Source organism: Tachysurus vachellii, chromosome 2 (assembly GCF_030014155.1).
Source record: "Tachysurus vachellii isolate PV-2020 chromosome 2, HZAU_Pvac_v1, whole genome shotgun sequence".
In the NCBI taxonomy this organism is placed as follows: Eukaryota; Metazoa; Chordata; class Actinopteri; order Siluriformes; family Bagridae; genus Tachysurus; species Tachysurus vachellii.
Window position 1 is genome coordinate 15,862,726 of NC_083461.1, and position 27,845 is coordinate 15,890,570.

The following is a 27,845-nucleotide window of genomic DNA, read 5'->3' on the forward strand; positions in this document are numbered from 1 at the left end:
AGCCAAATAATAATTTACAATGACTAAGGTGCACTATTAAAATTAAATGTTTGATTGGGTACTTTTAAAGTGTACTAAGGTGCACTATTAAAATTAAAAGTTCGATTGTGTACTATTAAAGTGTACTAAGGTGTACTATTAAAAGTAAAAGTTTGATTGGTGGCATCAATTACAAAACCTTTTAATTCAACTGGAAAAGCGATTACAAAAAAACAATAACAATGAACAGAAATGAATCTTTATTGTATATTTTGCACATACACCTTCAATCACAAACAATAAAAAGACTATAAGACAACAATCAAGTGTTCTTACACATATTTGTATGAAGGACTATTTCCAACAGAGTATGTAGTATTTACAATAGGTCACACATTGCGTTTGACTTGTAATGGACTGAGTCATTAAACCAAGTTACATATAGGTAGTGTTTAAGACATATGATAAGCCTGATTGATCATTATTCTCATCAGTCAATAATCACAAGTGCATATTAGGTAGCCTAAAGTACTGCAGTAACTGCACCCATTTATTCCCTGATTATATTCAATAAACCAGCTATAATGACAGTAAATTAAATCCGAATGCTTTAATTTGAATGAAAAGTCGTGAAGTAGGTGAACAGGTATCAGAGCAGATGCTGAACAATTGTAACCATACCAATCTACGCAATAAACTGGGTAGTAAGACGTGGGCTTGTTCCCCATATCAGCGTGCACGAGATCTGGCGCGTGCATAAACACAAGCGCGAGCGCGCGCGCACACACACACACACACACACACACAGAAGAACTGCCAACTATCAACACTTCTGAGGTAAGAATGCACTGAACTACGATAAACGTAATATATCTAAATTTAAATGAATTGATTATTAACAAGAATATTGTCACTGTTTACAATTATTATTATTATTATTATTATTATTATTATTATTATTATTATTATTATTATTAATATTATAGTCCCATTACACTCCAATGAAGAAGGAAACACCTCGTGTTTTTTTAGACAAGGCTTAATAAGAGACCATGAGTTTACATCACGTTGTTATAGGTTTTCAACGGACTACAGAACTGTTATGAAGCTAATCGGAACACGTCTTAGCTTGATCTGTAATTCACGGATTCACGCGTCCTCTGAGTCTGCCTCTTCAGGCGTACGTTTTCCTGAATCATCGGCGCATTCGCGTCGCTGCCTCTCGATCTGCTCCTGCTCATCCCTGCTGCTCGGGAACTTGTCCTTGTTGTTCTCTTTCTTCCACTTCATTCTCCTGTTCTGAAACCAGATCTTCACCTGGCGCTCGGTCAGGCAAAGCGCTCGCGAAACCTCCACGCGCCGCTTGCGGTTCAGGTACGGATTAAAAAGGAACTCCTTCTCCAGTTCAAGCGTCTGGTAGCGGCTGTACGTCTGTCTTCCTCGCCTTCGGCCGGTAGCTACGGGAAAAAAGAAAAACATACAATAAGGCAAGTCATAGAAAAGCGCGTTAAATAAGTTAAAAGGTTCTAAAATAGCTTTAAAAATAACAAACATTTTCAGGGTAATATCTTATTTCTTTGCTTTGCGAAAGAAAACGTGGGAAAGCTGAAGTTCTATCCAGATGGGTGTTATTGCCTAATTCGCCTGTCATAAAAGGTCTAATTGGGGGGTAATAAGCAGGCCTACAACTGTTCTAAAGTGTTGTCAAAAGAGGATGGGGGTTTCCATCGGTATCATCTCACCTTGCGGTCGCATCCAGGGAAAAAGCTGTGCTGGGCACGTTTCTGTGCTCTCTAAATCATCAGTGATGTAGCTTGCTTTCACAGTATAGTCTCCAAACTGCGCTAAATCCGTGTCTTGTGAGCCGAAAAAAGTCTGTCTCTGTAAGGCGTCCTGCGCAAAAAGGTTTGCGGCTTGCTCTCCGTGGTACTGACTGTGCTGGTACGGTGCGTGGGGGAACGTGGAGGCTCCGTGGTGATAAAACTCCGGAAGCTGGGATGTGTGTTGAAATGTAGATCCTGTGCTGTGTCCGTACAACACAGACGGTCTGCCTGCAAGCTCCTGTGTGTACCCAGAACAATCGTAGTAGTTTGGACGCAGGGAGTCGCTTCCTTTGAATTTGCTAAAGAGCGAATTAACGAAATATGAACTCATTTTTCTTCTTTTCATCAGCTTTCTTAAAACATCTCTATGACATAGGGTTAAACCAGCATTAGTTTCGGATTGTCTTAAGACACACAGTCTATATTACATCTACGTACAAATGTAGACTGATTGTAAATATTCGCGCAGACGCTTCTTAGTAAATCTCCCGGAGAGTGTTATCACGGAGCATTTTTAGTGATGTGGTGTTATAAAATAGTGGTTTTCTTCCCTCCTGTAGAGCTCTATGCAATTGTTTAGCATTTTCAGTCTTACTGACTCCTTTTTCTTTGGCCCCGTCATTTCCAAACAGACAACAGCGCGATGGTGATAGTAGAGTGAACAGGGAGAAAATGGAAAAAGGAGAGAAGGAGTTGGTGATGTGTGAGTAGAGGGGAGGTAGAGGGAGGGATGACACTAATGGAAAACGATTTCAGTGGCGGAGGCTCATACGACACATACAAAATTCATAGTATGCAACCACAAACGGGTGGTTAGACTAAAGCTATGATCTTACATAAACGTTTAGCTTAAAGACATTAAATCTTAAGCCTAGTCATGAAGCTTGAAGCAAATGTACTCCGACCAAGTAGATAAAGTCGTGACATAAGGGATTACACACGTATGATGCTGAGTCCCAAAGGTGAAGTTGGCTTTTAGACCCTTGAAGGCAAAGCTGTAATTCCTTATTAACTGTAAAGCAGTAATTCCTTATTAACTTATTAAATAAGTTATTGTCGTGTTGTAATGCTATCCGATTATTTTGTTTGATATTAATTTTCTATTAATCTTTGGATAATCTTTAACTTGTTTACAATTTTTATCAGGAATAATGTTTATCTCTGAACAGGAATTTAGATCAACGCTGCCGCTATGCGATGAGAACTGGTAGTGCATTCAAAGGTGGACTGGAAACACACAAGTTCACTGTGGATTAAGAAGCTTTTCGCATATTTAGTTCATTATTCTCGTATACCTTTTTCTATGATCATATTTTTGATCATTTTTCCTGCATTTCAGAAGAAAGAAAAACGTATGTCTATGTCTAATGCCAACCACAAACATTTTTATAGTTAGAATAAAGGAAGTTTGGCAGTGCCATTTTAGATCCAAACTATAGTGATCATACGCCTTGACTCAACCCAGCCCCATCACCCATATGCCGATAGACCTTCTGTGTACTAGAGGATTAAAAGAAATCAAGCCTTCAGCGTTGCGGTGGAAACTAAATGAAAAGTAATCCTTGAAGTGTAATCGACAGCAAACTCTACAAAAACTAAATGTATTTTGCTCCGGTTTGTATTGCATGTAATATTGTATGGTGTTTGTTTAGTTTATTTTAGTCCTCTTTTGTTTTATGCTTGCTCCAGGTGCCGTTTTATTGTCGAGACTAAAACCTGAGTATTAAGTCTCTCCTAACTTTATTAATTTCAAAAATATCTACCCTGGGAACAGTTAATAATATATGCTTTAGATTTTCACCAAATTCTATTCTAAGATTTTTATATTTCTATTATTAGCTTTTTATTAGACGCTATCTTTGCTATCTATCTATCCGTTTTTCATAAATACATATCCATGATTTTACTTACGTATGACATTCAGTAACTCATCTCTCTATGTTGTCTTTTTCCTATAATGGATCATTTCATCTGGAATAAACTGTTTGCAATACACCTGTCAATTCACAACGTCGTTAGCTTAGAATGAGTATGTATTTCTTCAAAAGACTTTACGTTTATCTTCACTGTTATCTAAACTTGACAGCAGAGATTTCATCTTATCTGGAAAATCTAATAAGCCTACGTTCGTTTATGTTAATGTTTTCCCTTAACTCTGCAACTTGAATTGCTAATAGATTATGGCCAGTGATGATTTTGTCTATTTCTCGTTTTTATAACAACAAAAGCTGTTGGAAGAAGAAGAAGAAGAAGAAGAAGAAGAAGAAGAAGAAGGACATATTATTATTGTTGTTGTTGTTGTTGTTGTTGTTGTTGTTGTTGTTGTTGTTGGTGGTGGTGGTGGTGTTTATGATGAATTGTAAATTTTTAACTAACTACTCATTTAATTTTGAACTTGAAAGTTAAATAGTAACTGATCCCTAAACATTTCAATTCACTGTGAAAATAGAAGTGATAATTTTCACATTTTCACAAGCACAAATGTTTTAAAACAATAAAACATTTTAATAAAATATTATTTAATACGTATTTATTTATAATTTACATAAATGTATATGCTATAAGTAAGCAAACTGATTTAATGAAATTCTTGCGTCTTGCATTTTGAGAATGATTAGTGTTTGTTCAGAAAACTTTTTTTTTTTTTTTTAAAAAAAGAAAAAAAGAAAAATAAAGAAAGAAATGTAATTTTAAGCGGACTTAAAGAAAAAAAGAGATGTGCTTGTTTTGCCGTTTTATTTATGTAGTCTTATTCTTTAGATTTATTGGTTATTTTTATTTAGAAGAAACAGAAGTTATGCTATACAGAAAATATGTGTATAATCGAATTGATATTTAAGCTACAGGGTTCTTCTGGGTTTGTTGGTATGGAAATATGGCCTAATACGATAATTCCGTAAATAAATAAATAATTTCGTTAGTTATAGTTGGTAGACCCCCATTTCAGTAGCCTACATCATACTGTCAAAATTAGTCAAACAATCACAATTCAGAAAAATGATGAAAAGTCCTTAGCAGGATACAAACTCAGCAGAGAGACATGAAGTGTGGGTCTGAAAAATCCGTGCACGGCACCGCGGGGAAATCTAAAACCCATTTGTAGGCAGACACTCGTGTTTTTGCACTGGGCTTTTGGGATGGTTTTACTGGTGTGCACTGTGGGTGAGCAATAATATTATATTCATTTTCACCAAATTAAAAAAGACGTGACTGAAATGCTTCAGAGCATTTAGAAATAAAATAGGAATTAACCCAACGAGAGGGTTGTTCATAAGGAACTCGGTGTGCAATCATTTATTCTGTTTCCTGGAATGGAGCAAGGGAAACAGTTGCTCTCCTGAAATACCCGAAAACACTGTACAGATGTAACGTATAGGCTACGTGTGTATAGATATACTGATGTCACTCATTGTTAAACGAGCAATGTACTAACACGGGGAAAAGCTCTAGATCTCACAAAACACAGGAATAAGTTTAATTAAACAGCCTGGTGATTTTTTTTTCTTCTCGGATATTTTCTGTCGTTAATCAAAATCCCCAATGCAGATTATTGCTTTCTAAAATCCTTAAGAACGGGATATACTTATTAAATCAGTTGAGACATATTTCCGCTCCATATACGCAGTTCTGCGAAATTCATGCAAAAAAAAATCCCAAATCTAGATTTAAATGCTCTTGTGCAAATTATTGTATTTTATTTCATCTTTGACTTCTAATATGAGAGGTGGTTGTATTTTTATTTTGACTTCTAAAACTTCAATAAATTCAAATAAACCACAAACTGGGTTCCTGAATAATAATAGATTTATTTAGAATATGTGGAAAGTACAGGAGACTTTTAATATTAAGTGAGCAGCAACAATGGAGTAATTGTGCATTTGGCCATCTAATTTGGCTAAAAATTAAAGGTTGAGTTGACATAATCAATATTTATTTACATTTTTCCTAAAGCTTTTCTGGATTTTATAAGTGGGAAAATACAATACATACATGGAAATAATTTAATGATTTTTTTTAATTGATTGTCTATTGTTTACTTATTTTGTGTAAACTGTAGGGCAATCCCAAATTTTTTGATTCCCTAAGGAATAATTTGGACCATATCTTAAACTTTAATTGTTATTACTGCCACAACTCAAAGATCCCATGACATATTGGTGATATCTAGGGTGCGGTTATATTAGTGCCACCAGAAAAAAAAATGGCAAAAGTTCCATTAAATCAAAGGTTCCAGGAAATCACAAAACAGGTATGTAGCATCACTCCAAAGAACTGTAATGATATTTGAATACACAGAGTGTCACTGCTAAGACTTCTAGACTTCTAGTTGACTTGTACTTTTAGGACAAAAAATAAACAGAGAATTATTGCCCCACAGTTCCACTTGAAAAATACTGCAATTAAATAAAGGTTTCTTTGCTTTCTGGCTCAGAATATATGATGGCTCAGTTATAACTGATTTATATGTTATTAAAAAATATATAATATTTTAAGAAAAAGAAACAAATAAAAAAAACAGGTCACCTTCAAACCAGTTTATCTCATTCTCCAAAAACAAGAACACGAGACTTGTATATCATCTTCTTCCTTGCTGAAAGTTTTTGAAGTGGCCTTTGTGGAAAGTGTAACTGTGACCTGGACGTGGGACAAGAGGGGCTGAAGTGGAGACGACGAACAAATTCTGCAAGGCTTTATGGTCAGAGGACATGGGAGAACAACACAGTTGTCTTGATCCCAGCTGTTGCATAGTCATTATTGGAGCCTGGTTCCTGGATTCCACAAAGCATGATCTAATACTTCCCTGTCTGGCAACAGGGCTAGTAACTGGAGAGCAGTTAAAAAAAAAGAGTAAATGTAAATGTTTATGTATAAGGGTAAAGTTACTGCAAAGCTTTCAATTTCAATTTAAGTTCCCACTATAGGGGCAAAACAATTCAAATGCATACTAAAAGACCTAACGGAACCCAGAAGCAAGCTGTTATCAGTTTAGATTTGCTTACTTGTCTGGGCTACCCGGTGTGCACTAGCAGCTCTCCTGTGATCTGGAAACTCTTGCCACTCAACATCAGATGCTTTTGTTTCCAGGTCGATATGCTGGAAACTGGTTGGCTCACTAAGTACTGGCCTGGGAGGCCTCCAATCAAGTATAGTCAGCGGTGTGCAATGCTGCATGAGGCGAGAGTGCAAATACTGCTGGCATGGCTTGTCTCCTGGAGGAACTATCCGCTGTCTCACAGTACAAGGTAATTTATGCCTCCAAAGCTCTGTCAGAGAACCCAACTGGATAAACAGGTAAAAGCACATTGCCTAAGTCACAAAATGTTTTGTTACCTACAGCTACAGGAAAAATAATAACCACTGATATTTGGGATTCTACCTTTCTGATGTTCTCATACCTGACTGATACTTTCATGTGTTTTGGGTAAAGAGACATTCACTTGTTTATGTAAGACCTTGTTGGGACCAGGCTGCGAATGGATACTGTGTAGCAACTCATACACCTGATCAACCACACCCAAGTCCCGGAGCAAGTTTTTTCGCTGGAGAAGTGCATTAACACGTTCCACCTCCTCTGCTTCCTCTTCTTTTGACAAATCCAGATACAAGGATGTCCCTCCTGTTGAAGTCGGAAGGGGCATGGACTGTGGTTGCAGAAAAATTTATAGGATATCAACAGTTGAATTAAAGTTCAAGAACTGTACTATCTCTGTATTATATATATATATATATATATATATATATATATATATATATATATATATATATATATATATATATATATATATATAAAGAATGAACACTGCTTCATTGCTTGCTTTTGCTCTTCATTGTGACATGCTCATCAACCATGTTTTTGCCCCCTCTAGTGGCGGATCAATGTAATACCGACAATTTTGATTTTTTAGAAAAAGGAAAAATGTTTTTACTAATTCTAATATTATGACGAAGGATGACTCACTTCTTGTTCAGAGCGTGGTTTTGTGTGCATGTTGTACGTTTGCACTCCGCGCGATTTGGCTCTTTCTCCTGCAGATTCTCCTTGTAGATCCTTCTGCTTTCCTTTATGCTTTCGTTCTTTCTGTTCCTGCTTCAGACGCAGCTCCTGCAACTGCTGCCTAAATGCATACACATATACAATAAGTCTGACATTTCATGTCATACTCTTACTAAGAAAGTCTTCATCTATTTTGTGAAGAGATGCAAATGCATTAATACTGGACATAGACCTAGAACAATCCTCTCTTGCTTTAGAGGCTACAGTCTCTTGGAACAGAGAGCTGCTTTGTTGAAAATATTTCTCATATTTGTCTTCTCCCACTGTTGGGTAGATTGGACGGAATCCCCCAAGGTGATTGGCTTCATATCTCTGCATCTGCTCCATACGGACAGCCTCTGCCTGGCGATGTTCCTCATTCCTGATCACAGAACAGAGACTAAGCTGACACAAAGATGTAAAGATAACAGAAACTCACTCATCAATCAATACTCTATACTGGACAGGGCCCCCCTATGCACTCAAACAGTCTCTTGGCATGGATTCCACAACTGAGACTGTGGTCCATGTTGATGTAATTGCATCACACAATTTCTGCAGATTTTTAATTTGTACTTTCATTCTGTCAAAGTACAATAAGGAAAGTCACTCAAGAACACTGAATGCAATTTCATGACTAGGTGTTTAACATGCTGGAAGTAGCCATCAGAAGATGAGTATCTCATGTATTTTATGTATCTCTTATGGTATGAATCTCTTTATAGCCTCATCTCATGAAGATGTGGCCATGAACAGATACATATCATTAGAAACAATACTCAAATATTCTGTGGCATTCATTTTTCCAGTTTTCAGCTGTGCAGTCTTGGTGAGCCTGTGCCCACTGTACCCACTCATCACTATCGTACAGAGTGATTATCTGAGTCACTGTAGCCTTTCTGCTAGCTCAAACAACTTCTCTGTTTTCATCCAAAAGATATTTGTTGTTTATTCCACTATACTTAGTAAACGTTATAGACTGTTGTATGTGAAAATCCCAGGAGATTAGCTTAGTTATATTCAGACCAGCCCATCTGACACCAAAAATCATCACGCTTAGAATCATTGAGATCACATTTTTCCCCATTCTGATGATTGATGAGAAAGTTATCTGAAGTTTCAAGTCTGTATCTTCATTATATTATGCATTCCACCGCTGCCAGATAATTGGCTAATTAGATAATTGTGTGAATGAGCAGGTGTTCCTAATGCAGTGCTCAATAAGTATATGTATACAGTAGCTGTAATGCTTTAGTAGCTTTTGCTAGTCACAGCATACTATGTGAAGAGACACATAGAGACATGTTCAGTACAGGTTGCTTAAGTGGTTAAGGTTCTGGGTTTTTGAGATCAGGGTTTAAGTCCCAGCACTGTCAAGCTACCACTGTTGGGCCCTTGAGCAAGTCCTTTAACTATCTCTGCTCCAGGGGTACCATAACATACCTGACTCTCTGCAAAACTTTGATAAGTGAAGATAAGAATGTAATGTAATGTCTTGCAATAATAAAGGCTTTCTCTTATTAATAATACTATAATTTTGGAATATATAAAATATTATGGCATCAGTATTGCTGTTATTGTTTACTCTCACAGTGGCAGTGTGTTACAATGGCACTTAAGTACCTGGCCTCTCTGGAGCGATTCTGTTGAAGTCGCTCTTTCACCCTACGTTTCTCCTCTTCTGTGATCTTCTTGCGATCACATGTCCCCAGGTTAATCAGCACCAGCGTGTCATACAGCAAGCTGTCCTTTACCTCATGGTCCAAATTAGAGTCGGTGGTGAAGCTGGGAGAATGATTGACCTATACAGTCACACAGGTAAAGGGAAGGTCAAAACAGCAATGCATATATGCACATTTGCTTATAAACAGAATGTAGAACAATGGCAAAAGCTAGAACAATTTATTCATGCTTATTATATTGATTAAGTCTTTCAATAGAAACTCCACCTCTAGTAGCCAGGGCTTGAGTCGGTGGTCCAGCAAAACATCAAAGCCCAGGATCTCAAAGCAGGCATTGCCTGCTGTATGGGTGGGAAAGCAGGTGTGGTAGTTGTGATTGAGAACAGCATAAGCTGAGATAAGGGTCTTAATAATTACATCATCAATATCTGCCCACACCTTCTGTGGGTCATATCTCATTGACTCCAGACACTTGTTGAAGGCTGAGAGCGTCCTATGAAATAATTATTATTTCATGTAAAAAATAAAATAAATAAATAAATATATAAAATTCAGAACTGTGAAACATGACATTTGAATGTACAAGTAAATATATTACCGTTTGCTTCCCTGGTCGTCATCATGTACAAAATTCTCACTGTGCTTGTTGATGGCATAGTTGGTCAGGTGCATGCAGACATCATCCTTTAAGGACAAGGGTGGAGTGACAGAGAAACTTTCTTAAGCAATGCAAATTGTAAATTATGGCATATTTTATCCTTGATTATTAGTTATTAGTTTATTTTTATTACAATGCAATAAGCACTGCTAACAGGACTTCCACTTTCAGTATTATTATATATGTGCAAACATAATACAAATTCTATTGTGCTTGATTTATCTGCTGACTCTCACCATAGTGTTATGGGTGGGCTCACTATACTGGTTCGTGCAGAAACGAGCCAGTCCCTCATTGTACACAAAGATGCGGAAGGGATCGCAGCTAGTCACCAACACATAAATGCGCAAGTCAAACTTGAATCCATCAATTAAAAATGGCTATGGAAAGAATTCAAAATACAGAAACTGAGTTTTGATTCAAATGTATGTTCGCACTATGACAAATGCAAAAAAGTTGCTTTTGGCCTGGATTGGCCATGTATATATTACCTTAGAAATGTACACCTGGCAAATCATGTGTTCACCTGGTCGGATATCTTTGTTGGACTTGGTGAGAAATATACCACGTCCTTGGCAACCTGATTCTGGTTTGCAAATATATGTTTTATGCTTTTTGGCTCTTGCATAAGCTAGAAAATCACTGTAACTGAAGCATATGAGTAAAAAGATTGACAGTGTTGTTAGTCAGCAAGAATATGCTAGCATTAGATTGTTATGGATATGTCATTGATACTGCAAGCAGAAAACTTACTCTGCAGGAAGGCACCAAGTACGGGGAAAGATGCTATAGTCTTTTGGAAAGAGCTTCGACATACGGTTCAGGTTTCGTGCAAGGAGATCTTTCCTACATATCTCATTCATTCCTGGAAAATGGTTGATTTTCTGCACAATGGAACCAAGAATGGATAAAATCTGTAAAGTAAAATGAGTGAAACAGAGCGTGGACAATGATTATGTATAATTACCTGATATCGCTTCATTTCCATGACTCTATCCAGAGAGACTGACAAATCAGTCCAAAATAAGCTCCAGTCTTCTCCTTCCCCGACCTCTCGCAGACCATATCTGCGGGCAGCACGACGCACTTACGGTAATGAGAAAAAAGCATTAACTTTAGTTGTCATTGTATAATTGTAAGCAACTCCGGTCTAAGAGTGTTCTGAAATTCTAAAAACAACATATACATGCATACATGTTAATCCTACATCTAGTAGTGAACTCACCACTTTCATATTTACAGTTGGTGAGATTGATCCACAATCATCTGAAAGAAAGAAGGCAGGCAAAGGGACAGACCTGTGCATTGCTCATAACATAGTAAAAGCTACTGTATATTGCAATGACAATTATATGTAGTGGTGTGTTATTCTTCTTCTTATTATTATTATTCTCATAGTTGTACTAACTGGTACAACTATGAGAATAATAATAAGAAGAAGAAGAACTTTTAAAAAATACTTAGAAAGTTACACTGTAACACAGAAACATAAATAACAGCCTACAGTAATGTAAACAGCTGACCTCTTCTTTCTTTTTTTCTTCTTTTTGCTTCCTGAAAGTTTCGAGGTACAAATTTCTATGTGATCGTCATTGGCGCAGCCCTCTTCTTCCATCTCTGCATTTGGGCTTATATTGAAAAGTGTCCTGGTTATCTGGACCCTTTACAGGAGAGCCCAGGCTTAGAGGCCAAAAGCAAGACAGATAATAAAGGTGATATTTAAATACCTGTTAACAATATTATTAGGTTATAGGTGAACAATTTTAAAACAGCTCATCTTTTGTCTGACTGTTATGTTCTGTTAGATGTAACATCCAACTGGGTTATTTGTATGTGGGTATAAGGGTACAATACAAATACAAGCATAGTATTATGTTACATTTTCCTTTTTTTTACAATTGATACAAAGGTGATCATGAAAATAAATATAGGGGCACATGAACAGGCACAGACATCTTGGCCTAAGTTGACTACAGTTACAAGAGGTTGTCAAGGGATATCCCAGCAAGCTGTGGGAGGCCTGGGTGCTAGGTAACTGTATTTCGATCCAGCGATCTGGATAACCCTGACCTTGGCACTTGAAGTAAGTGACCTAACATAGGGGTAATATTACCATTATACAACCTGTATAACCTGTTTCTATACCTAGGTCTGTAAAACAACACAAAGCCACAAACACAGGTAACAAACATTGCAACTATTTAACAATAAGCCTTTTGATATCTCTTTATATATGTGTATATATATATATATATATATATATATATATATATCTTTATATATGTATATATATATATATATATACATATATAAAGCTACAATGAATGTATGAATGTTAAATCAATCAAACATTACACACTTACCTGTGAATTGCTTGGGAACAAAGCCTTTCAAGCAGTTAGTAAAATTACTCAGCTGTTTTAGTTTATCGGATTATGTTGTCATTGCCCCAGCTGAGGAGACATATTACTGGACCACATGTCTTTCTCAGAAGACAGAATAAACAAAAACCTTAATTCAGATTACTTAAGTAAGATTTCTGTGCTGGAACAAACAAAAGCCAGTTAAATGACTGTAGATTGAGATTTAAAGAGCAGACGAACGTAAACGTTATTTGACACGTGACACGTTTGGCAAAGTGAGCAAACAACAATCTTTTACGTGTGATTGCTGTATATTTGTAACCTTTAGTGCGTCTTGCCATATAAGCCATTATAACATACGAGAAAAAAGAAATAAAAAGTTATTATTATTATTCGTGACAGCAAACAAACAACGTACCTGTATCACGTTCTTCATGGCATTAAAGCATGATCACGCACTCAGTGGTGTATGCGTCGTTCGGGGTTACTATAGCAACCGAACGACGCACTGTAAGAGATCATGCGGATCAGTGCAGATAATAAACTCCCTTAAAATCAAATAGCTCGCATGCTGACCGTTTTTTTGTCGTCATTAAATGTATACTATCAATCTTGTTATATGAAATATTGTGATAAAAACGTTTTGAACGTCACTTTTATTTCCGATTGACCGATCATTAATTCATAATGATGAGAATTCCGGCTCACTGAGTCATAGCAATTGAGTCTGATCAGCTATAAGAGTCGACTCTTTTTGCTCCCAAACGGCTCAATGCCATGTAAATTAGGTACTGTAAACATAACCTAGTTTAATTTGTGAGATTACTGATCGGTTTTTTTTACATTCATAAAAAGGTGTTCTGATTGACACTAATGTTGTCACAATGTTGTCCTTTTTCACAAATTATACATGTAACACACCCAAGGAATGTATTAATGAAGAAATTCTACCTTTATCACACACAGATTTTTACATTTAGTACATGCAGTAATCTAATAACCTGTGAATTGCCATTGATTCGATAACACACCCACACGCGCACAAACACACGAACACACACACACGCACGCAGAAACAGACACGACTTGTGAAGCAGTCCAACCTTAGGTTAGTTCGCCACCTAGTGGTCACATGCTGGTTTACATAATTTTCTAAATTCATTTTGCTGGCATTAAACGTGTGTTCAAAAACATTTGGTTGGCAGTTTTTAAGGATGCTTTACTTTGAAATAATAATTTAAAAAACCTTGATATTTATTTTAATATACAATCACAAAACATGCATGTATGGTATTAACTTATGGTTCATAGTTGCTGCTGTTCTTTCTCATGGTCTTCCTGAGCATGGTCATCCAGAATATGGCACAGCTGCAAGAAAAATGGATGATTCTTTTAGAATTAACTGCATTGTTTGCTCAAATTATTACCTGTCTAAGCAGTGAAACTGTTTGCTGTGGAGGACAGTAATTGCTCAAGCATGTAGAAACCTGACCATCACACCCATATGTGCTTCTCATTACACATTCAGTCCCTCTTTGCTGTTACAATAAAATCAACTATTCACAACTTTCATGTCAGTCTGCAATCAGAAATGTCTGTAGAAACTGATCAAAATAAAGTAAAAAAAAAAAAAAAAAAAAAGTTTGAATAAATGTTTAACTGCAGTTTTAAAAAAAAAAAAAAAAAAAAAAAAAAGCAGCTGGTTATTTGGTACCCTTACTCAAATAGAAGATCTTCAGAGCCTGGACAGAAGCTGGAAACATGTGTCCATCGCAGGGAAATGTGTAAACAAAGTCAGAACCAAGAACGTTTATGGAATTATGGAAGCAATCAATTAACCCAGAGAAAACAATTGTGGTCACAGGGGAATATGCACAGAATCTCTACACCAGCGCAGTATTGAAACTCGATGCTAAATCTGTAAAGCAGCAACAATAGTCTCACACGTATCTAACACCACATGACAAAATATTGCTATTTTTGGTCTTTTTATTCAACTGACTTTTGTCGTTTCAATCTTTCAAGTAAAACAATGTGGAATTACATGGGAACAAAAGGAATGTAACATTCAAAGAGACAAAATAAAAATAAGACTATCACCACATTCTACCCATTCCCCAAAACAAGTATTTACCCCAAAATGGGATAATGACAGCAACTAACTGTCAAGGGTTTGCTGGAAAAAAAAAATTCTAAAGTTTTATGCAGAAGAATTTCTTTTATCATAAAAAGGATGAATAAAAAAAGGATGACAACAGCAATGTACACTAAAGAGGTGTCTTCAGTTTGGTTGGACATTAACACAGATGTACCTCCTGTAGTTCTGGATGGAAAATTTCTTTATTACACTTGAAACACTAAAAATCTTTGAAGCCCAATTTTGATTTCTTAACAAGGCATACAGGGACCCAGTCCTATGTGGATCAACAGGCACTCTCACTTTGTCACACTAACTTGACACTGTTCAACAACAAAGTTTAATAGAAAGTTGACCAATAATACTCTGAAAAAGGTGAATTTTTTTTTTGATGAGGTTGCATTTCATCTCCATATTGCCAGAAAGCAAAGGACAAGCAGACTTCAAGATATTTTCACAAGCTCAGATATACATAGTGTGAGGTACCAGTAATTAATTAACTTGATTGAAAGCACTGTAAAAAAAACAAAAAAAAAAAAAAAAAAAAAACTATCCAGGGGTATTATGTAAGATGTGCAAATGGAGAAATGCAGCCTGGACTTAAAAGAAACTTATAGGGAAAAAGAAAAATTACACAAGACATGGAGGTCTGAGTAGAGACTAACTCCAGCATAGTGCAGCAAAATCACATTTACAGACCTGCCCTCTTCATACCCTGGAAGAAACCACATAATATTCTTAATTTATCAACTGACTTGAAACAAACAATAGTCAACAACTAGGCAAACATTTTGTATAGCCCAGCTGCTTAAAAATGTTTTAACAATGACTTACTCTTTCAAATATAGCATAAATTACTTTATGCAACCTTTGCAGCACAAGTAAACTCTGTATAAAGGGTACACATGACCCATTTAACAGATACTTCTTTTAGTATTCCAGTCTTTAAATGACTACAGTACATAGTGTGAACTAAACAACTCTTGCCCCTTGCCCAGCTGTCCAAAGTCCTTGTGGTATAGTTAGGTACAGTCCTTTTGATCTTATTACTAAGACCATACAAATGCCATATTTTTAAATGGGTAAACATCTCCACATCTGTCCTGCATCTCTGTTTCCTCTTCACACTCAAGATGGCTTAATAGTTGAGAATGCACCCAAGTTTGGTTCTTATTGCAAAATGCAATAGACTCAATTTGACGTCTCCCAGACAGTGTTAAAGAATGGCAAGTTTGATCCCCTTTCCTTAAAACCCGTAAAAACCTTGCTCTCATTACTGAAGTTCAGTTATTATCTCTTATCCTAAATCAAGTTTTGGACTGACGTTGTTGACTGGAGGAAGAACGAGTGTTGCTAGCTGGAGTGCGAGCCTGAGCTGCTGCCAGTGCAGCAACACTCCTCAGCACCCTGTCAGGAGTTCCCTCATTTGATCCAGCACTGGGTTCTGGCTTCTCATTATTTTTTGAATGCCTTTCTCTCCTGCTTTCACGGCCTCGGTTCTCTCCTGTTTTCTTCTGCCAGCCTTTCCCTTTCTCTGTGTCACTACCAGATGAAGGAGCTCTTGAGTGCGAGTGTGGCGGACCAGTGCTTCGTGAGCTCAAGCTGCGCGTGCACTGGCTGCTGTTGCTGCTACTCCGGCTCCTGCTGCTGCCTGCACCTCTTTCACTGCTTACACTACTGCAAGCACTGTGCCCTCTTGAAGACCTTGTCTCTCGGTTTTCTTCCTCAGCTTCCTCCTTCTGATCCGAGTTTTTTTTCTTTTCCTCTTTTTTGACTCTTTTAACTTCAGTTTCCAAAGGAGGCACAAGATTTCCTGGTCTTTGTCGAGTAGAGCGGGAGGCAGTGTGACCTGTTCCAGTGGTGGATGGTGGGGAATCTGTTAAACAGGTAGGGGTTTGTCGACTACACTCTGTTTTGATAACAACTGAATTTGTCTTAGGGAAGTCCTGGTCTTGTTTGCCTTTAGACTTACTGATTTTATCAGGAGTGGACTGCTGTCCTTGTATAGCTTTTGATTTGGTACTGGAACTTGGTGGATCTGGTCCCTTTCCTCTCATTGCCAAAAGCTTAGCAGCTGCATTGAGTGCTGAGCATCGTTTGCCTAGCACCTCAGGCTCAGATGAGTTTGGTGAAGTCAGTTTTAAAATAGGTTGGCTGCCTATGGATTTACGGGTTACCCTAACAGGTGTGGATGCAGTAGACTCCGGTTCTTTGGTCGCTTTCTTGTCAGACCTTCTGCGCCCATTACTGTTTTTGTCACCTTTATCGCTAATGGTCTCTTTCTCCAAACTTTTGAGTGATGAACGGGTAAGACGTCTTTCTTGACCAGTGGAGTCTTCTGAATCAGAGGAAGAACAACACTGACTCTCAGGTTTCACTGGCTCTTGATCAGACGCTTTAAATTTTCCTGAATCTCTCTCCATTCGCTTTCTCTTTGCTGGAATACTGCTCTCTGCAGATTTTTTTGACTGAGATGAGAGTGTACCGCTGGAAGAAACAGAAGACGGAGACGAGGAGCGAATAGATTCCTGACTGCTTTGTCGACAAATGTTTCTTTTTTTGTCTGTTCTTTTGCACTCTTGATTTTTTGTCTGACTCTCCTCTTCTAGTTGTGCATCAGCCACAACATTCACAGGAGTGGTTTGCATCAGCGTTTCTGAGATTAAGAGTGTAGCAGACCCCCGATCCTCTGGCAAATTTTCCAATTTCCTCTTTTTTGCCTTTGACTGGCTATTATCTCTCTCTGCTTTCTCAGACTTTTCAGAGACGTCTATATGCATTTCTTCTGTAGATTCAAATAAGCCATGTTCTTTTGGTGCAGAAGGGTCCTGCTGATTCTCAATTCTCTGTTCTTCAACAGACCCAGTTCTCTGCCTGGACGCAGGTGATTGCTTAGGGGAGACAGATGCCTGTATTTCAAGAGAATTGAGAGAGGATACAGGGGCGATCGGTATTTGGCTTGAATATATGGGGGTTGTTTGTGTTAGTTCATGCTTAGGTTGAGAAAGAACATTTCTCTGGTTTAGATTAAATGTAGTTTCCAGTGGTATATCAGGTTGTACAGAAGACTGAGTCATGTCAGGAACTGATATTCGATCAGCTTTTTCAAGCTGACATGTTTGGCCAAATGCAGTTGAGGTGTCACTAACAGAGATTAATAGAGGACTTGCACCTAATATGTTGTTTTCAAGTTTTGGTTGTTCGATCAATTCAATAGGCATAGATTTTAGAGACATCTCTGAAGCATTGCCTTTATCTGGCAGAGTTGAGAGCTCGGAGGATATTGTTGTAACTTGACTGTTTTGACAAATTGAGGATGTAGATGTAGTTATGCATTCAGTGGTAGGCCTAGAAGAGCCAACAAAACCCTCACTGGGAGTTGGAGCAGGCAGTTGTGATAAAGGATTTGTGTTGGACTGAGCAGCATTTTCTGTCTGAATTTGTGGTACAGCTTCGAGGGAAAGGTCTGGAGAAACAGAGTTTGGAGCTGTGGCCTTCAAATTTGTCTGAACATTTGACGGTTCTACGGTGGATGTTTGTGAAACTGAGATTACACAATGTGTTTGAGGTGAGGGCGTATTGAACTGAGAGGTTGGAGTGTCTGTTTTAGGAGATTGGGGAGAGTCTGCAGTTTTAAACAATTCAAGCACACCATAGGTTTCAGAGTTTATTTTTGAACATTCAGGAACAGAGGGCACAGTTAAAGGCCCAAGACTTGAACTGTGTGAGTTAAGGTTTTCAGCTGAAAGACTTTCCTGTGAAGTTGAGGACAGGCTTGTATGACCGCTTGCTTCATTTTCAGGTTTACCACTGTCTACTGCATTTGTAGTAGAATCTTTGCGAGGTCGTCCTCTCTTCCGTTTTGGTGACTGAGGTGGACTTTGTTCGTCACTTGTAGATTTAGCTGTAACAGGGATATCCTGTTCTGGGGGTTCTTGTGGCTTAGGGGACATTTTGGGGGGCCGACCTCTTTTACGCTTCCCAGGTGAGAAATAGATTACATTAGCATCAGATGCAACATTGGGAATGGAACTACCATCCTTAGATGAAATAGACTCCTGTTTCTTTGGCGACAGTGGAGCTCGTCTGTCAAGCCCTCTGCCTTTAATTAGGAACTGCTCTCCTAATTGAGCAGCCATGCGAGATTCCGTCTCCAAGCGCCGGCGTACCGGTAAGTTCCGAAGGACAGGCATGTCTGGTGAATGGTGTGTAGGTGAGTAAGGGTGGTAGCCTCTCCCTGAATTTGTGAGGGAGGAAGGGGACGCCTGTTCCTGTCCTTGCTGTGTCTCAGGGGTGGATGCTGAAGGTGATTTAATAAGAGACTTCTCATTGGGTGATTGGACTGGTGAAAGGGGAATTGTATCTTGTGAGGATTCAGCCTGCTCTGTCTCTTCAGAGGACCCTTCAGTGTGCACTCCTCCACTTCCACATTCCCCCCTTCTCCTTCGCTTTGGTTCCTTATCTTCAACTACAGTGACAAGGCGCCCAGGAAGCTTTCTAAGAACCTTTGCAGATGGAGAATCTTCGGGGAGGCCCTTCAGGACCTCTTCATCAGCAGACTGGCGCTTACGTGGTGAACGAGAATGTGGAGATGACAGTGAAGGAAAGAGTGAATGCTGGCCATCCTGGTCTGACTGATGTTCTGGAGAGCAAATAGATTCTGAAGATATAGATGCCCTTCTCTCTCTCATCAAATGCTGTGTGGTGGTGTTGTCTGTCTCTATCCCATGCTCATCCGCTGTATCTCTCAATATTGTTAGTGTTGAAGTATGTACACTGGAGTGTCGGTCCACTGATAAAGAGGCAGCATCTGAAGGCACTGTAGGGAGGGGTTTGTTATATTGTGATGGTATGCTGGATCTTTCTGCATCAGAGAGCTGCTGATCAATTTGGAGTTTCTGAGGCGCCCCAACTATGGATGTTGAGGAGGCCACATCTTCATTTTCTGCTCTTCCTTGCATGTCACCATGCAGTCTTTCAGGCACTTCTTTGGACTGGGAGGACTTCAGACTTAAACTAGGGCCAGAGGCACGGTTCACACTTGTCTCCACTCTCCTCGCTTTCTCCCTGTCTGGGGATGGAGGAGTTGTAGAAATATCCATTTTAGCTGGCGCCCCTCTAAGCCTACCACTGACCCTTGTAGAGGGGGCACCTTTTTCTCTGTGTCTGCGTGTACGCCGAGCTGGCAGGTGTTCCTCAGGAGTGTGAGGCATGGAGTCGTCATCATTATCAGATGACTGATGCAGTTTGAGACCCTCCTCCTTTGCCTGATCTAATCCTTTTCTTGCAGCTTCAACTTGCTCCTGTGGTCATGATAAAACGATCAATGTGAACTGCAATTACCTTTAGTTATACAATAATAAAGAATCTCGTAATCCAATGTCTTGAAGTAAAGTTTTTAATTAAGAGATTACCTCAGCCTGCTTTAGTTCTTCTTTGCAAATTTCCTCAAGAGATGCCTCCAGAAAATTCATGGCATATCGCTCTATGGGAGTGAGCTGTAAAAAAGCAAGAAAAAGACAATCAAAAAATGGCATGAATCTAAAAACACAAAGATGTTTTACAGAAAGTTTTTACATAAAGATAAACTGTTACCTGTTCTACAAGAGCAGCAATTTCCTGCTCAGCTTTGGAAAGTTCCTCCTCTTCTTGGTCTCTGCTCTCACCATCATCCAGAGGAATATTTTCATTAAATTCTGCCAACTCGGCCACCTGCTCTGCTTTGGCTTGGGAAGCTGCTACTATGTCCTCTTCATCCTCAGCACGACACAAAGCCTGATAAGAAATGGAAATAAATCAACTTGCAAATAAACAAATACTTATACCCTAAACTATACAAAGAATTTCTACTTAAATGTACGATCTAGCTATGTTTAATAAAGAGAATAAAATTTCACCTGCTCCAGAATAGTAGTTTGTTGTTTGTTGATGGCTTCCTCGTCATCTGACAGAAGTACACTCGATTCAGCATCCTTCTTTTCTCCTTCATATACATCAAACAATTCTCTGATCGTTTGCTGTTTGTTTAAAATAAAACAAAAACAAAGAGTGAATTTTTCACATTAACCATGTCTCATTCATATGAATCTGAAAGGTTTGATAAATGCATGTACCTCTTTAAAAAATGCAGTTGTGAAGTTACCCCCTTCAATTGCCATATCTCCCAACATTCTTTTCTGGTTGGCTTTTTTCAAAATGTTTTCCTCCACGGTCCGTTCACTGATTAATCTAAATAAAATGTAATGTTACACAGATTCAGTGTAAAGAATAGAGACATCTTCCACTAAAGCACCTTAGACTAAAAGCATAATCTGTACAGAATCTCATTAATTATTTTATAGCCTGTATTCTGTAACCAGTACCTATAGATGTGAACATCTCTGGTTTGTCCAATTCGGTGGCAGCGGTCCTGAGCCTGAGCATCCATGGTGGGGTTCCAGTCACTATCATAGAACACCACTGTGTCAGCCCCAGTCAGATTTACTCCCACACCACCACTACGGGTGGACAAGATGAAACAGAAGATACGACGATCTGCATTGAAACGTTCCATCAGGGCCTAAGAGGTAAATAGAGGAGAATATCAACACATTCCATTAGAGCCTGGGTAGTGGCACAAAAACGTCTGCAAAAAGTCATAGATTTGATAGGTTGTTAGCTTGTGTGAGTAGAAAAAATTTCAAAGCATAACACCACCAAATTAATGGTCGTGAAGGTACGTTTAACTACTCAGTTTGCAATTTCTTAAATTTGCGAACCTTACCTGTCTCTGTTCTACTCGTGTGCTGCCATCCAACCGTAAGTAAATGTGCCCATGGTAGTTGAGGAACTGCTCTAGTATATCCAGCATGCGGGTCATCTGAGTAAATATTAGTACCCTGTGACCTTCATACTTCAGTTTCCGCAGCAGAAGATGGAGAGTCTGCAACTTGCCTAATTTATATAATAAGAGTTTTATACAAAAAAATGAGATACAAAAATATTTGTCCATCTCATTTTGCAAATACATTTGCAATGTAAAAACACATTAGCATAAATAAATTTAGCTGAATGCACAAAATTATAATTTCTAGATTGCTTTATGTGCATTTAAACATTTACTACATATGTTTGAACCACCTTGATGTATTTGTAGGTTTCAGAAATTCCCCAAACCCACTTGTGTAATTCAATCAATTTTATTACTGGGTCCCCATCAGCTAAAAAAGGTTGCAAGTACCCTATAAACTGTTTCAATCAAAAATGTACAAGACGGTATACAAGTGGTCCAAAGGCATGCCCTGGTGTGCATAAACTGTACATCAAACAATTCACAAATAAATGCAGGCAGTATCATAAATGAAGGTAAGAATGTTTGTAGGTTCCAAGAGCCTTTGTGAACCTGTTTTTATTTGGATCACAGGAATCACAAGAAAATTTGGGCCCTTTTTATAATTTTTTTTTTCCATTTTGTGGAGCCGATGATATTTATGTGCAAAGTATCCCAAGAAAAATACCTCTTTCTTACCACTAAAGCTTTCACGGCTACATAATAATAGAGTTTACTTGTGCAGACATTTGCGATTTTCACTGTACTCATACATATACTCACCGCAATCATACTGGATAAGTCGCAAATCAGGGAAATGTGTCCGCATATTGCAGCGAATGCGATGCACCGTATGCATGAGTGGAGAAAGATGAGTAGACAGTCTGGAGGAAAAGAGAGCTTGCTGGTAGCCAAGAGAAGGAGGTGGATGGCAGCTATGCATGGTGACAGATTTGGCCTCCACTGGAGGGATGACAAATGTGAACCTGTAGGGTAAAAAGGGGCATTGATTATACAACAAAATACATACAAACTTGGACAGACATAATTCAAGATGGTATAGGATATCAATGTTTAAGAATGGAACAGTAAGCATACCTGTTTATCACCTCAGACATCAGGTGGAGCCTTTCCTCAAAGCTGTTAATTGCTTCTCTGAGAAGTTTGCTCTGGTACAGGTACTCACTCTTATGTTGGGATTGAGCAATGAGACAGGAACTATATCCTGAGTGGTGCCACCTGTTACAGATAGGTCGGGCTGGAATAGAACTAGCGCCTGGGAGGAAGGTAAGAAAATCCAGAACCTCTTGACCAAACACAGGTTTTACATTGCAGTGTAATTCATTTACTCGAAAGATTTGAGAGATCCGACCATCTCTCTTGGCCTTATGACGATCTGCAAGCCATGTCTGTCAAAAAGAGAACAATAGTCAAGTCTGTTGATCCTATATTGACATGTAAAATATTTTAATATTATAATGGGTTAACACCATAGTGTCCAATATTATGACACTGAGGGGCTTTTTACAACTGGTCACTTCATGCGTTTTCTGTGATCGTATAGCTATCCGATTGTAAAAAGATCAAATCAAAAGACCAGTCTAAATGCCCTCCGAAACGTTTTCAAGACGGATATAAATCCTTAAGGAGGTGGTCTGGGACGCATTTCAGATGAAACTGGACAGGTGTAAATGAATGTGGTTGTTCAAGCCACATACGTCAGCGCTATACTCCTCCCAAATGGAAGTACGTCACTCGCTAATGCTGGCTCTGACCTTTCACCCAGGTGTCTCGTTGGGCCTTAAAATGCACTGCTGCCGCCAGACAAAATGCAGCAAACAGTAAATGCTGTTTTTTGTAGGATAACCCTCGTAACAAGTTTTCATTATCTTTATGATTGCATTCTGAAAACTGCGTACATCAAAGTGTGTTCCATTTCAATTACCCCGGAAATGAGGTAAAATATATTTGCATTTTATGCGGGAGTAGAAAGATTGGATTGATATCCGATTCGCCAAGACGCATTTATGTGGCCTAATGTATCGGATCAGAGAAACAACTGTGTCACAACAATTCCTTCTTTTTAACTCATACCAGGTGAAATGGGGTTCGTGGTGGTTGAGGATGGATTCGCGGACGTTGACATCCAGATGCACGACTTTGAGACGAGGACATGGGTTTAAGAGTAAGAACATCACTACTGCTCTCTTCAACTACTAATGAAGCATTTGCCTTAGCTGAAGGAGACAAAAAAAAAAAACAGTCACCAAGATTGGCATAAACTTAAGATCTATATTGTAAGAACAAGTCTACCATGCATCACATACTTAACCAATTCCACAGAAAATATACACCGTACAATATACATATACTATACATACACAAATACTATATATACACTCTATAAATGTGTGTGTGTGTATATATATATATATATATACACACACACACACATATATATACACACATATGTGTGTGTGTGTGTGTGTGTGTGTGTGTGTGTGTATATATATATATATATATATATATATATATATATATATATATATATATATATATATATATATATATATATATATATATATATATACATACACATACATATACACACACACACACACACACACACATACATATACACATATATATACATACACACACACACCCTTGTACACGTACAACACACATACACACGTGCGTGTGTGTGTGTAAATTCCTATACAATATAAAAGTGCTGCAAATTCCTATTCAGATATCGCTCACCTGTGCTTGGAGATTTTTCATCCGTCACCTTAAGCACTGAACGTGGTGGTGGAGTCTGTCCAGGGTTTGAGGTAGGAGCTTGAGGTGGTGTAGGGTGAACAGGAAGTTGCTGGGAAGGCTGTTGTGGAGTAGGAGGTCTGAGAGCGGAGCTTGGGGTCCCATGTGGGTGCAACAAAACTGACTGCGGAGGTGCAACACGAGGAGATGGGGGCACAGCCAGAGTTGGGACCTGCCCAACTTCTTTTCCTGCTGCTTGGCGAACAACAATCTTTACAATTCCTGGTGATGGAACTGCATAAATGGCAAATAAACGAGCAAAACATTATTCAGTCTCTCAACCTGATATTATACACATAAAAGTGCCAATTCGTTTGGACTGGGCACCATACTATGGATTACAGTAGCAGAGCTAATGCAGTTGTTGGGTCTGGCAACATGATTGTAGACATGACCTAATCAGCTGAATAAGAAAACAAAATAAAAACAGTTGAAAATAGCAGAAGCATTTATCCGTATTTTAAATGCCTCTGAATCTGTCCTACAAAAGCAAAACATGTATCAAAATTAGAAGGGGAAAAAAAAAAAGAGAAGCATCTGTCAATTTAAACATACCATATTCTGACTTTTAGAAAGAACCACCAAAACCGCAACATCCATGAAACACTGCAACTTACCATCTAATAATACTTCTGAGTCTTATTACAAATTCATTACTTAAAGTTTAAAAATGAATTCAACTGCTATCATATAGGCCTTGTAGCATCAATTGCTTATTTACCCATCTAATGGCCACTTATGCACTTATGTCTTGCTCTGCTGAGTAACAGGTAGTTTGGTACCCAGGCTACAGCACTGCAGCCAGCAAGGTCAAAACGAGTGCAATAAACTCAAGGACAGCACCAGTACCTTGAGCAGCAGTGAGAGGTACCGCTAGTCCAGAGCAGGATGGGATTGTGCTGGTTGGGTTGGGATTTGCTGAGATGCTACCTGACTGACTAAGCGTATGGAGAACGGCAACCTGAGCTGGCTGACTAATAAGGTGGTGCTGCCCACCGCTGGATACCAGATGCATTACATTTCCTAAAGGGCACACAACCACAGGACAAAGTGTTAGGCCATAAACTAAACCAGTACTTGCAGACAGGTGTGCAGGAAAATTAACCCGGCCACAGCTTTTCATTCAGAGCAAATAAGACCAACAGAATGCACTCACCTTGGATAGACCGTGGCTGGGCAACAGGCACTTGTAGCGGAGCACCAGATAGGGTGAGTTTGTTACCCTGCAGTTGAAATGTGACAGGCTTACTGCCCTGACTGGACGACACTGGACGACCAGCCAAGGAGGCCAGCTGGGCAATACTCACCACCTCTCCAGCTATACAAAAATTATTGAGATGATTTTTATATATCTTTATTTTAACAAAAACAATTCTAAAAGACATATAGCTCATTGTTTATTAGCAGTACAGCTCATGGAACTTACATGGTAATCTGGCCTGCATATCAGGGCTGAGGAGCACTCTCTGTGTCATGACATTGCTGGTGGGTTGAGGGGTGACGGGTACTGTTGGGGCAGTGGAAGGTGAAGCATGCCGAATACTCAAAACTGGGTTTGCAGACCCCGTGGTGGTAACACTTTGACATACAGGAGCTTGTGGAGCAGCAACAGAAATGACAGGAGAAACTGAAAGACAAAGTCTTAAATTAGCTATATTTATTAAACAGTTGGTACTGTTCCAGCTAGTCAGCATTACACAAAGAACTAAAACACCACACTGACCTTGAGGTGTCGGCCGTACAGGAACCTGGGTGACCTCTGTAATTAGAGGTGGCCATGGAGGCTGAACTGCAGGAGAGACCGGACATGTGGGCCGAGGGTTATTCAGTGTTGTTGCTGAACGTCCATCAGACTTGGGGAGTGGCTGAAGCATCCTTTTACATAAACACATTCCAATACCTCATAATTAATTAATCATGAATTGGATAAATTAATTTCATTGCTACATAAACTACACATCAATTACCTGTTGACCTTCATTCGAATAGGTTTAGGTCTAGGTGAAGGCTCAGGAGACTCCATTATCTCCTGGATCAGCTGGCATGTTACTTTCCTTTGTGGAAGGTAAACATCTGCTTGGTACCGAGAAACACGGCCTTCCAGACCGATCAGGTCAAACATTGATAGGTCACAGCACTGTGAGAGGAGACACAGACGCAGAATTTAGAAATATGATGGTGTTATCGTAGAGAACAATATACAAATAAAAGCTATCTAGGAGAATATATGTTACAAATATTGCCTTGAGAATCCAGCAGTACTTTAGTAGTACTTTTCACTTTAGTAACTTTAATAACTAACTAACTTTGTATTTCTTTACTATGGTTAAAGCATCACAGAACAAATATTAATACTGACTAACAAAAGACAACAAACATTTTGACATTCTATTCTGGCCACTTTAAACATTAACTAAGTGCCTAAAATGCTTACCTGGAAAGGGGATGTCTCTAATGCTCTCAGAACCAGGGAGGCAGTGGTGTATGTTATAGTCTCAGTGATAAAGGGAGACTGGATTGGACGTGGGTCAAAGAGGTTGGGATGGTTACACACTTTACGCAACTGCATCAAGATGTTGATTACAGACATGAAGTGTCCACTGGCTAGGGTTTCCTTCGTTCTGGTGAACAGTCATACATGCAAATGGACAAGAAAATACAAAATGCAAACATCTACAAAAGAGAAGGATTTCTGAATAAACAAACTATTGCTGCTGCAATACATGATAAATTTAACACCCATGTCAACAATCATACAATTTAATGACTTCACTCACGAGGCCTGTGCCATGAAGTCATCATAGAGAAAGCGCTGTCTTTTGGAGAGGCGGCAGCGGACAACATGCTCATATTTTTTGGGCATTTGTTTTTCTACATCAACTTTGATACGCCGGAGCAAGAAGGGCCTTAATACCTAAGGGCAAGGGTTAGGTTAAGTATTTGTGATTCAGACTGTCACAGGCTATTACAAGACAACCATTTGTTGGTGTGGGTACAATTATTTAAGAATCATTCTCTGTCAGAAATGAGTGCGCTCACCTTGTGCAGCCGTTTCACAAGTCCCTCATTATATTCTTGACTGCCTTCGATCATCCCAGTCAGTGGGTTGGAGAACCACTCTTTGAACTCACGATGGGACTGGAAGACATGCGGCATGAGAAAGTGCATGAGCGACCACAGCTCCATCAGACTGTTCTGCAGCGGAGTACCAGTAAGCAGTAGCCGCCGATGACTTCACGTGCAACAGAAAACAGAGAAGAGAAATCATGCCAGAGCAATATCAAATTCTGAACAAAAAAAATAATAAATAGAAGACAAATGTCTGGTGTAGAACAGAATAAAAGTGAAAAACATTCAAAAATATTCTGTGAGCACCTGTTGAAGTTTAGCAGACTTTGCCAACGCTGGGACTTGAAGTTTTTGATGTTCTGTGCCTCATCCAGAATGAGGTATTTCCAGGACTTGCGCCTGAATGCCTGATGGTCTTGCAAAACCAGCTTATATGAAGTGATGCACACATGAAAAGCATTGGGTTTGGTCC

General features: G+C 38.8%; 3 protein-coding genes across 7 annotated transcripts in view; all 3 read right to left on the reverse strand.

The window, feature by feature from the left end:
- Positions 1-970: 970 nt before the first annotated feature.
- On the reverse strand, positions 971-3,104 carry hoxb8b (homeobox B8b). Its single transcript, XM_060890425.1, has 2 exons — positions 1,722-3,104; positions 971-1,436 (listed from the first exon to the last, which is right to left on the reverse strand). The coding sequence occupies exons 1-2, from the start codon at positions 2,146-2,148 to the stop codon at positions 1,129-1,131; spliced, it is 735 nt and encodes a 244-aa protein (XP_060746408.1). The 5' UTR covers positions 2,149-3,104; the 3' UTR covers positions 971-1,128.
- A 2,560-nt stretch (positions 3,105-5,664) lies between these two features.
- On the reverse strand, positions 5,665-11,901 carry ttll6 (tubulin tyrosine ligase-like family, member 6). 2 transcript variants are annotated; one of them, XM_060859286.1, is made up of 14 exons: positions 11,700-11,901; positions 11,402-11,439; positions 11,144-11,262; positions 10,930-11,060; positions 10,668-10,824; positions 10,413-10,556; positions 10,117-10,202; positions 9,786-10,011; positions 9,460-9,638; positions 8,030-8,218; positions 7,762-7,918; positions 7,199-7,444; positions 6,803-7,082; positions 5,665-6,626 (listed from the first exon to the last, which is right to left on the reverse strand). In XM_060859286.1, exons 1-14 carry the CDS (start codon positions 11,789-11,791, stop codon positions 6,379-6,381), a joined length of 2,292 nt encoding a protein of 763 aa, XP_060715269.1. In that variant the 5' UTR covers positions 11,792-11,901; the 3' UTR covers positions 5,665-6,378. The 2 variants fall into 2 exon arrangements, with proteins under 2 accessions (XP_060715269.1, XP_060715278.1); XM_060859295.1 differs by having other exon boundaries at positions 11,402-11,442; positions 11,700-11,837.
- Positions 11,902-14,510: 2,609 nt separating this feature from the next.
- srcap (Snf2-related CREBBP activator protein) overlaps positions 14,511-27,845 on the reverse strand; it is a 23,830-nt gene continuing 10,495 nt past the window's right edge. For 2 of the 4 annotated variants that reach the window (XM_060859094.1, XM_060859105.1), the window contains exons 15-34: positions 27,680-27,845; positions 27,344-27,536; positions 27,082-27,218; positions 26,739-26,925; positions 26,272-26,441; positions 26,028-26,179; positions 25,731-25,931; positions 25,461-25,622; positions 25,154-25,327; positions 24,248-24,538; positions 23,579-23,721; positions 22,583-22,893; positions 22,268-22,470; positions 21,440-21,609; positions 21,039-21,235; positions 20,790-20,904; positions 20,574-20,693; positions 20,272-20,451; positions 20,091-20,174; positions 14,511-19,979 (exon numbers count right to left, since the gene is read on the reverse strand). The exon at positions 27,680-27,845 is cut by the window's right edge and continues 4 nt beyond it. In XM_060859094.1, the coding sequence (XP_060715077.1) occupies positions 15,984-19,979; positions 20,091-20,174; positions 20,272-20,451; positions 20,574-20,693; positions 20,790-20,904; positions 21,039-21,235; positions 21,440-21,609; positions 22,268-22,470; positions 22,583-22,893; positions 23,579-23,721; positions 24,248-24,538; positions 25,154-25,327; positions 25,461-25,622; positions 25,731-25,931; positions 26,028-26,179; positions 26,272-26,441; positions 26,739-26,925; positions 27,082-27,218; positions 27,344-27,536; positions 27,680-27,845 (7,352 nt within the window). In that variant the 3' untranslated portion in view covers positions 14,511-15,983. The remainder of the gene's footprint in view (positions 19,980-20,090; positions 20,175-20,271; positions 20,452-20,573; positions 20,694-20,789; positions 20,905-21,038; positions 21,236-21,439; positions 21,610-22,267; positions 22,471-22,582; positions 22,894-23,578; positions 23,722-24,247; positions 24,539-25,153; positions 25,328-25,460; positions 25,623-25,730; positions 25,932-26,027; positions 26,180-26,271; positions 26,442-26,738; positions 26,926-27,081; positions 27,219-27,343; positions 27,537-27,679) is intronic. The other 2 variants (XM_060859116.1, XM_060859124.1) reach the window with 2 other exon arrangements.